General features: G+C 38.0%; 1 protein-coding gene across 9 annotated transcripts in view; it reads left to right on the top strand.

Moving 5' to 3' along the window:
- The window catches only part of EBF1 (EBF transcription factor 1), a 271,478-nt gene that overhangs the window by 228,484 nt on the left and 29,219 nt on the right, over positions 1–13,775 (top strand). For all 9 annotated transcript variants that reach the window (XM_071758426.1, XM_071758427.1, XM_071758425.1 and 6 more), the window contains exon 11: positions 10,144–10,232. In XM_071758426.1, coding sequence (XP_071614527.1) covers positions 10,144–10,232 — 89 coding nt within the window. The remainder of the gene's footprint in view (positions 1–10,143; positions 10,233–13,775) is intronic.

Genomic DNA, 13,775 nt, shown 5'->3' with positions numbered 1-13,775 from the left:
TGTGCTGAAGGAATCCCTCTACTAAACATGTTTTTCTCACTTGCAGACCACATGATTCAGGAAAGAGCTTTGGCAGTGGTGCAGAAATACCTGTAAATGAGAGGCAGATCTGAGGACTGTTTGGGGTCCATGAAAAACAGGGTCCATCTGCTTAGAAAGGCTGCTAGAAGAGGGGAAAAGACTGGGAAGCACTGACAAAAATGAGTCTCTTCTAAAGTCAGAAGAGGTGAGGTGTGTGGGAAGGCCACTGTTTTGAGCTTGGTTTTGGAAGGCTGCTGCCAGGCAAAAAGAACTGATGTGGATTTGGTAGGTTTTGGTGCTGCACTAAGTACAAGACACAGGAACCCGTGAGGACCTCCTGTATACCCCATTTATGTGCATGCACACACGGGAAGCATGGGAAGGGGGTGTAAGGGCTGTGTGATCAGCAGCTGAGCCCCTGTAGGGTGTTAGTCCAGATAGCCTGAGGAGGAAAATTAACTCAGGTTCCTTATTTATTTGATGAAGTCTTTTCTTGGGTATAATCAGTAAAAAAATAACTTGAAAGTGTTCTTTGCCCCCTCTGGTAGGAACAAGTAAAGATATTTTGCTTACACTGGTCAAGATCATTGCAGTCACCTCAGAGGGAGGGGAACAATAAATTGGAATTATTGTTATGAACCTACTATACCTGGACCATTGGTAGATGGGTCATGCCACATTACTTCTTGCTTGTTTACTGACCTCCTAAGTACCTCACCTTGGTTAATTAGCTTCAGTTAAATTATTTTCACATATGGATATTTATTGTCTTTTTACCACCACCTAGTACTCCATTTGATTAAATTAAATCAAGCACAAAGTCAGTCACCTTTCTGGGAAAAAAAAAAAAAAAAAAAAAAAAAAGAAAAGTAAAAAACAACTGAGGATGCATTTAGTTTGGTCCTGAGATATGGCTAGTCAGTGCATGTAAGGCAGAACCAATACTGCATCTTTAAGCAGCCTTGAATAAGGTTTCTTTAACTATTGAGCCTTACTCTGAGATCTCCCCTGCTGCGAGCCATAAGTTGCTTGTAGGCTTGTTCTAAGGAGTAATAAGTATTGTTGTTTAGCAATTGTGTTGTTGAAATTCAGCTCCACTATGTCTGACAGTATTTATCTAAAATACTTTCCCTGGTGCGTGCTCAAGTTCCAGTAAACCGTGTCTTATTGTGCGACCTTTTCATTTTCCAGTGAAAAGGGATCAGCTCGTCAGATAAAAGCTACAAGCTGGAGTACAGGAAAAATGCGTGCTCAGAAAATCCGAGCATGATTGAAAACAAGATGTGTTAAATCAATGCAGTTTATCGCCTGCCTATTCCTGGCAATTGCTGTTCTAAGCTCATTCTGAGCACACACTAGATGATAAAAGTATAGTGTCACAGTGCTCACTGGGGTGTGAGGGCAGGGAAGCATGTTTACCAGACAGGCTGGTGTGATTTTTTTTTTTTTTTTACTCTTGATAACAGTTATTGTCAAAATTTTTCCAAAAAATAGCCCCTGAACAATTATAGAAGCAGGTGATGCTGCTAAAATCAGACTACTCGGAGCTCTCAAATTATACATTTTTATTTAAATGTTACAGACTACCAAAGAACAATCCCAAGTGTTGGTTTGGTTTTTTGTTTGTTTTTTTTAAATTCAAAAAATTCACTGCATCATATAGAATACAGCCAAAAATGTCCTTTTGCTTTCAATTGAGTAGCCTTATCAGCCTTATTTCATATACCCAAATCAAAGATAATGTTTAGAAATAAAGCTGTTTGTAAACTAGTGTTTTCTCAATGGGATTTAAGCTTAGTTATAGAAAGAGGTTAAGGACCTAAATAAAACCTCACAGGAGGTCAGTCCCTTTCAAGAAAATCATACCTGTTATGTTCATTACAGCTAGGCACAATTAATCACAGTTTTATGATTCAGTTTTACTTTTATTTCTCCATGAATCTCATCTGCAGAGGTTTTGGATGTGATACCTGGTGTTTTTTCAGTCTTTTGAAGATTCTTTCTGCTCTGACCATAGTGCAGTTGCACATCAGAAGTCTAAGATTTTGAGAAACTACCAAATCTTTCTAGATCTTTCTGATCATCTAGCAATCTAAGATGCTTTCTGAGAGGAATGGCTTTGGCATTCATACAGGACATTGAGTTTTTCATTTATGCATCCCCTGATTATAGTACTTTTTTAATAATCTGAAAAGAAGATGAGAAACAACAAGTTTAAAAGCAAGAGAGAAGGATTATTGAAAGGAAAATATTTCTGCACACCAACATGTTACAATAGTGCTTTTCAGTGCTGTCTACCTCAAAGGAGTTTGTGAAGAGTGACAAAAAACAGCTACTTATGTGTTATACAAAATTATATCCATGAAAATTTTAAATGTCTTTACCTACACTGTAGAGTTTGAAGTTTCCATGCTGAGGAAACATGTTGAAAATATGCATAGTAGGAAATTAAATAAAAGGTTACATGAGGTGATATTTCAGCATTTCCTACTCTCTCTATGGTACATTTCTGCATCTGTTTCTGAGCCAAGAGTTTAAAAATATAGTGTCTCTATTTTTAAATGTTTTTTGTAGACCTAAATATAGATCTTTTAGCTAACCATGGGCACACATTATTTTAAATCTTGCTTTGTACACATTTTTGTGCTTGTGTGTATAGGTACCTATACATTTATTTATTCAAATGAAGGAATAATCCATTGAGAGCCAGCCATTTTTGGTAAATGTTTCACTGCATGCTCATGTGCATTACCAAAATGTCTCTGTCTACTAGGAAAATATTCACATGTAAATTCTGTTCCTTCCATTTTTATAATGACTGCCAAAGATGCATCAATTAACCTGGATGAGTAGATGAAGTAACCATGCATTAATTTCCTTCTAGCCCTCTGTATACATATCCCCAGTGAATTCTACCAGCCTGTTCTGAAATTGGTATGTTTAAATTCCCCTGCCTGAAACTGGACTCTGTTTCAGACTCCCTTAAGGCCAAATCTTCCCCATTAGACAAGAGGTCAGCACTGTCAGATGCAGAAGAAGCTGTGAAGCCTACAAATTTTTTATTTCTTTTTTTTTTTTTTTCAAGCCAGGTTGCAGGTTGCTAAGACTGAACATTCAGAGTTAATGTATTTTGAGAGACCAATGAGAGATCTTGTTAGCCAGATCCAGTGATCTCATTAGTTTTTACTAAAAAAATTTAGGATCAAGATGTGTATTTCCAGTACCTCACAGGCTGCAGAGACTGGACTAGCTGGGCAGGGACTGTCTCCCCTGGTTCTTAGCTGCTGGAGAAAAATTGCTATCAGGAAGATAATATCATGCTGTCTACTTTGCTTGTAACAACCCATATGAGCACAGTGAATCTGCTTCCATCACTGCCCTATTGCATCTTTAATTCAAATAAAGAGCAACCATTAGTGCAACTTGAGAGATCTAGGTGGCAGATTTATCACTTGTCTCAGTTCTGCACTTTTCTTTTTGCTTGGCCATGCACTGCTGTCTGGGCATCACATGGCAATGAAACAGAGGAATTACATTTAAGATATCTCTATCTTTATTTCCAATTAAAAATTACAATAAAGGGTCACAGAATTGTCTGGATTAGAAGGAACCTTAGAGACCATCTAGTTCCAACCTCCCTACCATGGGCAGGGACACCTTCCACTAGACCAGGTTGCTCCAAGCCCCATCCATCTTGGCCTTGAACACTTCCAGGGATGGGGTATCCACGTATTCTCCAGACAACCTGTGCCAGGGTCGCACAATCCTTACGGTAAAAAATTTCTTCCTAATATCTAATATAAATCTATTCTTTTTCTATGCCTTTCATTTTGAGTATCATGTCATAGTTTCACTACAGAAATGGAAATTCAGTGCAAAAGAGTATATTTAAGGGAGTGAGTACTGAGACCAGAAAAGTAAGGAAATTCTATGTTAGCACTGGAAGGGACTTTCTAGCTCAAACCTTTCTGTGCAGGCTCTTGCTGTCCCACCCACTTCCGTTTTCCATTGCTTGTGGGAATAAACACCCCATGGAAAGTTAGTGGAAAGGAAACTTTATGAAAAGCAAGCCAAATTCACAACAACAACAACAGCAAATAGCTCAAATGCTTGTCTGTTTTCATTTAACGATCTTAAATTAGCAAAGGAATAGTCTTTGCAGGCAGATTTTTGAAACAGACTTCATTTGATGATGGGGTTTTGAAGTATGGTGGGTTTTTTTTTCTCTCTCTCTGTAGAGCAGACATAAAGAGGCCACTGTGCTTAAGAGTTGTTGGGTAGGGTTTGCTTACAGCACACCATATCAAGATGTTGCTTTGTAGTATCATCCTTTGTTAGTATTGCTGTACTGCAAGGCCTTAGCAAGACATTTTGGCATCTGAAGTTTGATATTAATCTGGTCAGTCTCATCTTCATCTCCCAGAATCAGGGTTTTATTTTGTGAGAGGCAGGGGCTTCTATCAGGAGTCATCCAGGGCTTGGAGACAGAAGGCAGAGGCTGTTGGAGAAGGCAAACACCCTGGATTACCTCTGTGGCAGCATTTTGCTGCTCTGAGAGGTAGGAGCTCCTGCTTTCCATTTCTTCATAAAGTGTGTACTTGGTAAGAGTGAGGAGTCAGAAGCCATAACCTTTCATGTGACTACTCTCATTTTTTGCCACATATATGTCACTCTGCTTTTTCTCAGCAATGTGGAAATACAGAGAGGCTTGTGGATTAAAAAGGAAGAGAGCTAATTGTAGGCATGAGAATCTGAGTTGCTGGAGGAAGAGACCAAAAGTCCAGGAGAAAATAACTCCATTGTTGTAGTTTCTCTGAAGATGCTAAGATTGAAGAGCCTGCCTTCATAACTGTCCTTGAGTTTATTTAAAATATTAATTCTCTGTGCTTTCAAATGTTCTAAGCTGGTTAAGTCGCTGGGTACAGAGGGACACAGGTGTGTTCCTGGTCTCGCCTTCATTGCTGTGACTGTGCTGCAGCAATTTTTGCATGGATTTCGTTGTAATCTTTTGCAACTGTGAGGTGCTGAGATGGGTAACTTTGTATGTCTTGGCCACAGAGTCAGCTTCTGTTTATGTTTTGGTGAAGTTTCATAAGATAGGAAAAACCTCTGAAGAACTATACCATAGACCCCAAAGCCCCATCTCTTTGACATTATACTTCAGGACTTGTCACTTGGTGTCTTATGTTGTAGATCCAAGTTAAAAATAAGGGGTTTGTGAAGAGACAAAGATAGAGTCTTAAGAATCTGATTCCATTCCCCTGTTATAGCCATAACCTCCTGGACATAATCCGAAGCCATTATAGCTTGGTGCTGCTCCAGCTCTCTGTTACCTTCTTCAAACTCTCCTCTGTGATGCCTCTGCCTTCCAAGAAAACCAGCAGCTCTCTGGTGCACCACAGGAGCAAATACTGTGGGATATTTAATTCCCATACTCAGCCTATTCCTGGAAGTTTCACTTAAAACGGTCAAGCACAGATTTCTCCTCTGGGATAGGTATGGTCAAACCTGTAAATATGAAGCCAGTTTGTTTGTAGCCTTCAGTCTATTTTCATTTTTACTATTTGAGCCTGTCAAGTCCCTTCCCTCTCCTTGCAGCCTTTTCCACTGGAAAAGCACATGGGAAGTTCATAGGTCTAAGTGCTGCTTTCTCATTGGTTTTGGGTCAAACAGAATGAAAAAGAAACAAGGGTTGAAAAATAAAAAGAATAAATGAAACCATGAATGCATGAGAAACAAATTAACTGGATATGTTTTACGTTCTGAAATATTTCCATAATGCTTCTATGTAGTGTGTGTTTATTTTTCTTTGAATAATAATGTTAAAATGTGTCTAATTCAATTACTCTCTGCATTCACTGAATGAGTTTTCCTCAGTGAAGAGATCTCCTACACTACCCCAAGCTACGAATTCCATATGATATTTGAACAGGTCCTTTTAATTGCTGATATTAAGTGTCGATCATTCTGCTGTAAGTTGGCTTCATGGCCACAGAAACAAATTCCTCTCTCAGATACATCAGACAGTCATTCAATTAACCACCAAAGCTTTATTGACACAGTAGGAATTCATTATGTGAAATATTAAAAAAGCTCTCCAGTGACTAGTTAAAAAAAAATACAAGATACTTTAAAAAAACGGTAGGCTATATACATGTAGTTATTAAAATTATTTGTTCAGAATTTGAAATTATAGTTGTGGTGGAAACACTTGTCTCAGAGGCATAAGCTACATTTCTGTTGAAAAATAAGTTGGACTTTGCAAAGATGAATATAATGCATGCATCCTTATTTCCATAGACATTGTGAGTTTTCTTGATTAAAAGCCTTAGATTTTGTGAGTTATGGCTTTTGACTTGCTGCATAAAGAGCTTCATGGCTTATTCTGTTAGAGTCTAATTTGAAAGAAAGTTGTTCCTCAAGGGTTTTAGAAGTAATTCATAAAATGGTAAGAATAATAAATATTGTGCCTTAACTCATACACTGGGATAGATAGACAGATTTTGTACACCTGGGTGTAATTTTAGTTAATTCACACAAGAGACAGGCTGAAAGTTTATTGTTTGGAAGGAGAAAAATGGCTTAAATCTTGTATTTGCAAAAATGATTATATTACCTTAAATGAAAATGCTACTCTATTAATGGCTTCAATAAGCTTTGCATTTGGGAAAGTATTTTAATAAAAAGTTACCTGAAGTTTACTGCAACTAAAAATATGTAAGTGAGGGAAAAGTACTTACTTTGATTTATGTGTCTTTTGGAGGTGTAATTATTGGCTTTTTACTCACCTATGTAAAACAATGTACTTTTGTAAATGGATTTCTGGCCACTTTACTCCTTTTTTTTTCCACATAAAAAGTAAGCACTGTCAATCAAAGAATTTTAAGGTTTATTTCCTCTTTAGAAATGATTGATAGCCTTTTAGATTTACAAGTTGACAAGTTAAAGGGTTCTATTGGTATAATTATGTACTAAATTCACAGTCTTTCAATTTAAATGTCCTTTTAAAACCACAAGATTATCATACCTTTATTTTGAAAAGTGGGCCAGTCAGTTTGGGTTGGTATACAAATTGCTTCCATTAGCCTTGGGACCTATTTGAATTTAAGACAGTTTTTTAGAGTTAGTAGTACTTTCAAGACAACTTTTAAAATTTAGGGTAATGGGCATTTTAAGTGCAGTATGTATTAGCTTGTTTTTAATGTGTGGATGTCAAGAATACAAATAAAGAATTGGTGTTCCTTATTATTTTTTTTTTTTATAATAATGAGGAAAAAACCCACAATGTTCTTCAATTAGAGCATTGGGAAATGCATTATTGTGAATGGACTTCGAAGGCAGAGGCCAGGCTCACATCTACTGGGGACAGAGCATGAAGCTGGTACCTAACCTTGTGTCAGCTGCCACCAAGCCTGGCCTGAGCACTGGCTCCTCTGCAGTGCTTAGAGATCAGAAGATTATTTTTTTCTTTGGAGTTGTGCCAGCTCCTGACACAGAAACTGGTGTCACCTTAATGCTGAAGGTGGGATTAAATATTAAAACAGGGATCTTTATTTGAGATATGACTAATTACTTTTGACTTGGATTATAAATGAACTGAGGAATGAAGGGCTGGTGTTGGCCAGTCTGTTGTTAGATGTTCAGGGAGCTGAAAATTTCTCTTTTTTATTTTATTTAAGCTTAAAAGCATTGAATGGTTATAGACTAATGAGTGTTATTTGACAACTACAGGTTAGTAGTTTGCAAATTGCTGTGTGCAGTCTTTCCCTGCTGCTAAAGTAAAGCTGAAGATATTTAAAGCAGAAGTTTTCACTGTCTCTCAAAGGATGCTTGATGCCTTGTGAGATCGAGCCATAAAATTTAAATTATTTTTTTTTTTTGTCATTTAATTCAGAAAATAGTTAGAAGAAATACTCTGTGGATTTCAAATGTGTTGAATGTGTGGGAAGGTATGAGAAAATGACTGCTATCTCGGGGGGGATTTCAGCACTGGCCTCCATTTATAATGTTGCAGAATTTAGTAACTACTTTCCCAAAGGATGTAAAGGGAAAATGGCCATAAACTAAACTGAATTAAAGAAGAAGCACATTTGACAGAACTGCACTAAAATGTTCTCACATATTTGCAAAAGAAATGTAAATTAGAACTGTAGGGTTATTTTAATCCCAAAGAGCAGCTATTTTTAATGATAAACATAAATAGCAGTAAATTAAATTAAATAATTTAAAAGGGAATTAATTTAATGTAAGCTAAATGTGTGCATAGGAAGAAGTCTTGGAAGGATACCAAAAGGTAATGAAACTGGGGCTTTACAAAAAGAGACATTGTGATGTTTTTTGCAGAACTACACAACTGAGTGGACAGTGTGTGGCCAGGGTGTGAAAGGAAACACATGCAAAAGGCCCAACCACCCAAAAACCAAAAAGGGCAAAAGCAGGGGAAAAGCCTTATTTCCACCCCTTCTGTAAAATGACCTCAGTAGACATAAAACTTCACATTCAGATATACCAGTTTCTTTAAAAACTGCACTTTTTATGGGTTTGTTTATGGAATGCAAATTAATTAACAATGAGCTAGAGAATAAATATTACTGTTGTGATAACAATATGGTCAGGCTAAAGATCTTTAACCTTAGGAGTATGAATAGATGTTCTCTTTACGTAAAAGGTGGGAGTATGGATGGGTTGTGCTATGTTGATTATGGAGTTGGGTGGTGATGGATTTGTGTAACTTGCTGTGGGATAAGCATCACTGAGCAACATGGGAATGTTTACACAAATGAGAATGGGAGATATTGTTTGATGCTAAATCACTTTATATGAATCATGTGCCATCATCATAGCCATAAAAATTCATAAAATTCATACTAAAACTATCATAAAGTAAGGTGCAAGATATATTCACAATTTAGTAGGCAGACCTGGTGCAAGAAATAGGTTTTTTGTTAATAATCTAAGACAAAATAAGAAAAACTCTTAAGGGACACAAAAATGAAAAAAATTAAAGTACATATTTCTTTCCCAATGGAAAAATTAAAAAAAGGCCTAAAATTATGAAAATCCATATTGGAGTTTGTTTTTTCTTTTTCATGAAAAAATATTGCAAGCAAATCACTGTGCAAGATTTTATCATCTCTCTTGGCATGGGAGAGTCAAGTTGTGCTGTTGTTTAGAGCTGCTTGAGAATGCTTGACTGTTGTTCCAGTTCACCAAAGCACTTAGGAAATTTTAAGCACATGTTGAAGTCTCACTAACATCTGAGTTTTAAACTGATCATATGACTGGAAATATAGCTAGAAGGTCAACCAATGCAGTCCCCTGTAATTATAGGCAATCATATACAAACATAATATGCTCCAATTTTCCCTGCTGAAAGCAAATGGGTTTAAGTATGTGCTTACAGATAAGCATGTGCTTAAAGGCTTGGCAAAATCAGAGCTTCGATTAATGTAGGCAGACCATCGTATTCATAAAGGTTAAAGTGCTCTGTTTCCACTGTTTCTCTCCTCTGTTTTACTGGACAAGGACTTGCAAAAGATTAACTAAAAATGTAGATGATTTTTTTTTTTTAATTCATTAATTCTTTTGGATCAGTTTAGTGCTGATTGGAGGAGTGAAAAACAAAACCTCTGCCAAAACAAATGCCTGTTGTTCACAACAAAATTCTATGTTATCATTGCACATGGAACATAATAAATGTATAATACAATATGGAGTCCCTGATACTACTTCTTTTGTCTTCCAATCACAGTCATAATATGAAAACAGGATAACAAAATAATAACATGAAAAGGGGGTGCAAAGTATTTATCAGATCCATTTCATCACAGCTCTCAGAAATAGCAATTGCTTCCTATTCAAAAGATGTATGCGTGGCCAAATTTTCCAGCAATTATGTTTTAGGAACTCCAGTGGGAAGGTCTGCACTGCTGTTTGAATCAAAGCCTCAGAACCAACTCAAACAGCATTTAAACCAAAATTTCATAGTCAGTGCTAATTTCATTAAAAGTGGATTTTGCTGTGATCCCCCCTTGGTTTTGTCATGCATTGCCAATTGTTACAATGCAAAGGTGTCTGTTTTTTTCTGTGTTTGTCACATCACCCTGTTGTTTGTTATTTCAGCTCTGAATGAACCCACCATTGACTATGGTTTCCAAAGGCTACAGAAGGTTATCCCCCGGCACCCTGGTGACCCTGAACGCTTGCCAAAGGTCAGCCAAAGTTTATTGTTTTATTAAATATGGCAAAGCTGGTGAGTTCATGTTTTTGTTGAAAGTGAAAGACTCCATAAATGTAATGCTCCCAGTTTGGTATCCAACCCAGATAAGATGAAACACAATAGTTCTTCACCAGTGATAGCAAGTAATTTGGATCTTCAGGGAATGTGTGTCCACTGCTGTTGCATCATGTATTGTTTTAAGATAGTAAGTACTACATACTGCTTTATTTCAAGATTGCTAAAGTAATTAGAGCAATGCATAGTGAAGTGATATAAGGTTCGTTCCCATGAAAATTACTGGGGATTTTTTTGTTGATTTTTGTCAAGTAAAAGCTGAGATCACATAGCTTCTAGTTCTTCTGCCTGGTACTGTGAAGAAGCTGTCTTCCCTCACATCTGTTCTTGCTACAGTACTTTCTCTGGCAAGAATTTGTGGTGAGTTTTGCAATATACTGGAGAGGTGTGGTATCTGAAAAATAATTTCTATTTGGCACAGGAACGTTGAGCAATAACTTGTATGGGCTGGAGTCCCTGTATGTGACCAGCTGCCACCACGTGTTTTACCATTATGGCTTTTATTTAGTGAGCTGGGCAGTAAAATAGGATAGATGGGTATATTTGAAGAGCACCACCTTTGATTTATGGAAAGGAAGATGTGAGTTTGCAGACCTGAGACATAGAAGAACTTGGGCTTTAATGCATCAGGCCGAATCCCTCAAACAGTGCAGATCCGGTGTAGCCTTTTTGACTGAGTAAATCTTGCAACCTTTCTTCCTTAGCTTCCTGAGCTGTAAGTAGGCTTTCATCAGGGGTTGTGGGCTTTGATTAGTTAAATTTCTAAAGTGTCTCAGAGGTGAGAAAAATTCAAGAACACAACAATTTATTTTGGTTTACTTCTTGACAGAAATGAAATTCAGTGTGTGATTTTTTTAATAGTTTTTTCTACAGGATTGTTAAGTCTTTTATCTTTGCTCAGGAGGGCTGTAGGCTGTGATTTTGGGGTTGATGATGTGTTGTCCTTCCCTCTTATTACTAGAGAAACATGCTGTCCTGGAGAGTTACATTTTACATTGGCTCTGTTCACCCTCTACAAGCTGTCCCTTTCTCTGACTTTTGGACAGATTTGCAGCAGGACTCAGCTTTCATAGGTTGTCAAATTTCTCTCCAGAGGTGCAACCCTTTCCAAAGAAAAAGAGCATCCTTCTGTAGGGGTTCTTTCATCTGTATCATCCTTCTGCTGCCAAATATGCACAAGGAGAAAAATTGTTTCTAAGAAAATAAGAGACCAGCTTTCACCACACAAGAGACATTAGAAAGGCCAAAAGAAGTACTGTGAAATTTCCCTGAACCCAGTGTTCCAGCTAACTTGCAGATTGCTGTGGCTTTCCTATAAGTGAAGAAATTCAACTAAAATAAGATTGAGAAATTCTAAACTGTGTTATGCAGCTGGGGACAGTAGTGCATCACATGTATTGGTTCCCTTTCTGGCACCTATGGCACTGGGGAGGGGTGGAGGCATCAAAATGTTTTTCTGTGGTGGTCTGGGACTACAGACATCAGTCTGAGCACCCTCCTTTTTCCCATTTGACACTATTACCACACTGATAACCACACATTCCTGTTATGTAGTGTCATGGGACATAAAAGCAGGCCAAAGAAAGCCTATCTCCAACATTTAGCAGATATTTATTGATGGGGTATGAGACTGAGGGTTAGCACTGACTCACCTGTCCCTTCAGCTACCTTCCTGGCTTGATGTGTTTGTTCTGAGTATATTTTCAAGCCATTTTTTAAATTCTTTAAATCAAGATTTGAATACATTGTATTTATGTATGCAGAGTTATGACATGATAGCCAAAAAAATTTTAAAAAGGCTGCTGCTTAAGGACTGAACAAACTCAGTGAAGAAATTAGTATCACTTTGCAAGGTTAGAGGGAAGCGGGATGAAGGGGACTTTTTTTTTTGTCTGTGGGTAATTCCTTCTGTGCAAGCTTGAAGGTTGGACCTCAAGTTCAAGAGTCATTAATATGCCACACACAGAGGCTGAATGCAGCAGGGGTTGGCACATGTCGACTTCTGTATTTGAGGCACTGATGGTTCAATTCCCAGCATCACTTGCTGGCTCCAGGATCATAATCAAGGACACAGTGAGGCTCTGTGCTGGGTGAGCACTGCACAGTGCTCTTCTCCATGTCATTAAACCAGGAAGGGCTTTGGCAGTGTTCCACTATAGACAATTCTCAGTGCCTCCTAAAAGAGAGCTGGAAGCCATATGGCTTCCACAGTGGAACCATGGGCAGAGAGGGCAAATGTCTGAGAGAGACAGAGAGTGAGGCAGCAGAGTGGAGAGCAGTGCTCAGGACTTTCAATAATATTTTTTACATTTTCCCCATTGTCCTGCCAGGGCATCATCATTTTCACTTTATTAAAAAGCTTGCATTTACACATTAAATAAATAAAATAAAACATAGTTCTATAATTGCTGCTAGGGCTCGTGGCAATTATTCCACTGAAACACTACTGATGAATTAGAGTTCTTTCAAGGAACAGAAATAGTTGTGTTTTTGTTCATTAGGGCATTCAGTCCTTCCCATTGACTGACAAGAGCACTCTGCTGTGTGACTTGTCCCTGCAGTTAAGGAGACTGGTTAAGGCCAGCAAGTGAGTGTTAGCACATGCTCTACCCTCCAGAGCTGAGGAGTTGATGTGTATCAACAGGCATTTCTAAAGCCATTGAGGCTATTTGAGAAGTTTGATCTCCACTGGGACCAGTCATTTCAGAAGTGCTCAGTGTCCGTGCTTGGGATAAATTTTATTACACGCTCTAGCTATCTACTATATATATTCTACTAGAATGGTAGATGGCTGTGTTTAAGATAGAAATGCAATATATTTTTTCTAGAGAAAAATGAGTGGGAGGTCATGTTGGCAGCTGGGCTATGGAACCAGAGTTCTGTTCCCTTCTCGAAAAGAGCAGTTTGGGGAGAGCAGCCCATGTAGCATTGCCTCTCACAGATGTGCATCTCCATACCAATGCACACTCAAACAAACACGTGCACAAGTACAGAGGTGATGGGATTAGCACCCAAAACTTGGAGTGAGATCAAGTACCTGGATTGTGCTGGGCAGCCTAGTCTGTCCTTTCTAATCTAGACGAGAGAGATCAGAGGAAACACGAGATCTCTGAGAAGTGGAAAGCAATGCCACAATGATGATGTTAAGAAATTGTATCGTTGTCCTGCAGGAGCAATTTATAGAAAGCTGCTTGTGGAGGTGGGGGAGAATCCTGCACGTATGTGTGCAATTTCTCTGTCTGTGTGTTTGCATGTCTTGACACAAACATACTTGTGTTGTTGGTTTTTGCATACATAACTGCAGTGGGTATCACAAGAGTTCAGATCACAACAACATCTGAGTCTGTTCAAGTTCATTTATGTAACCACCCTACAGCTCTTCAAATAAATCCCTGGCAGATAGTTTTTGATTCTGCAACTTTGTTGAAACTCCACAGCTATAGCTGTAAAACAGTTTCAA

The sequence above is a fragment of the Heliangelus exortis genome, chromosome 15, assembly GCF_036169615.1.
Source record: "Heliangelus exortis chromosome 15, bHelExo1.hap1, whole genome shotgun sequence".
Classification (NCBI taxonomy): domain Eukaryota; kingdom Metazoa; phylum Chordata; class Aves; order Apodiformes; family Trochilidae; genus Heliangelus; species Heliangelus exortis.
This window is presented reverse-complemented; position numbering and strand designations above follow the sequence as displayed.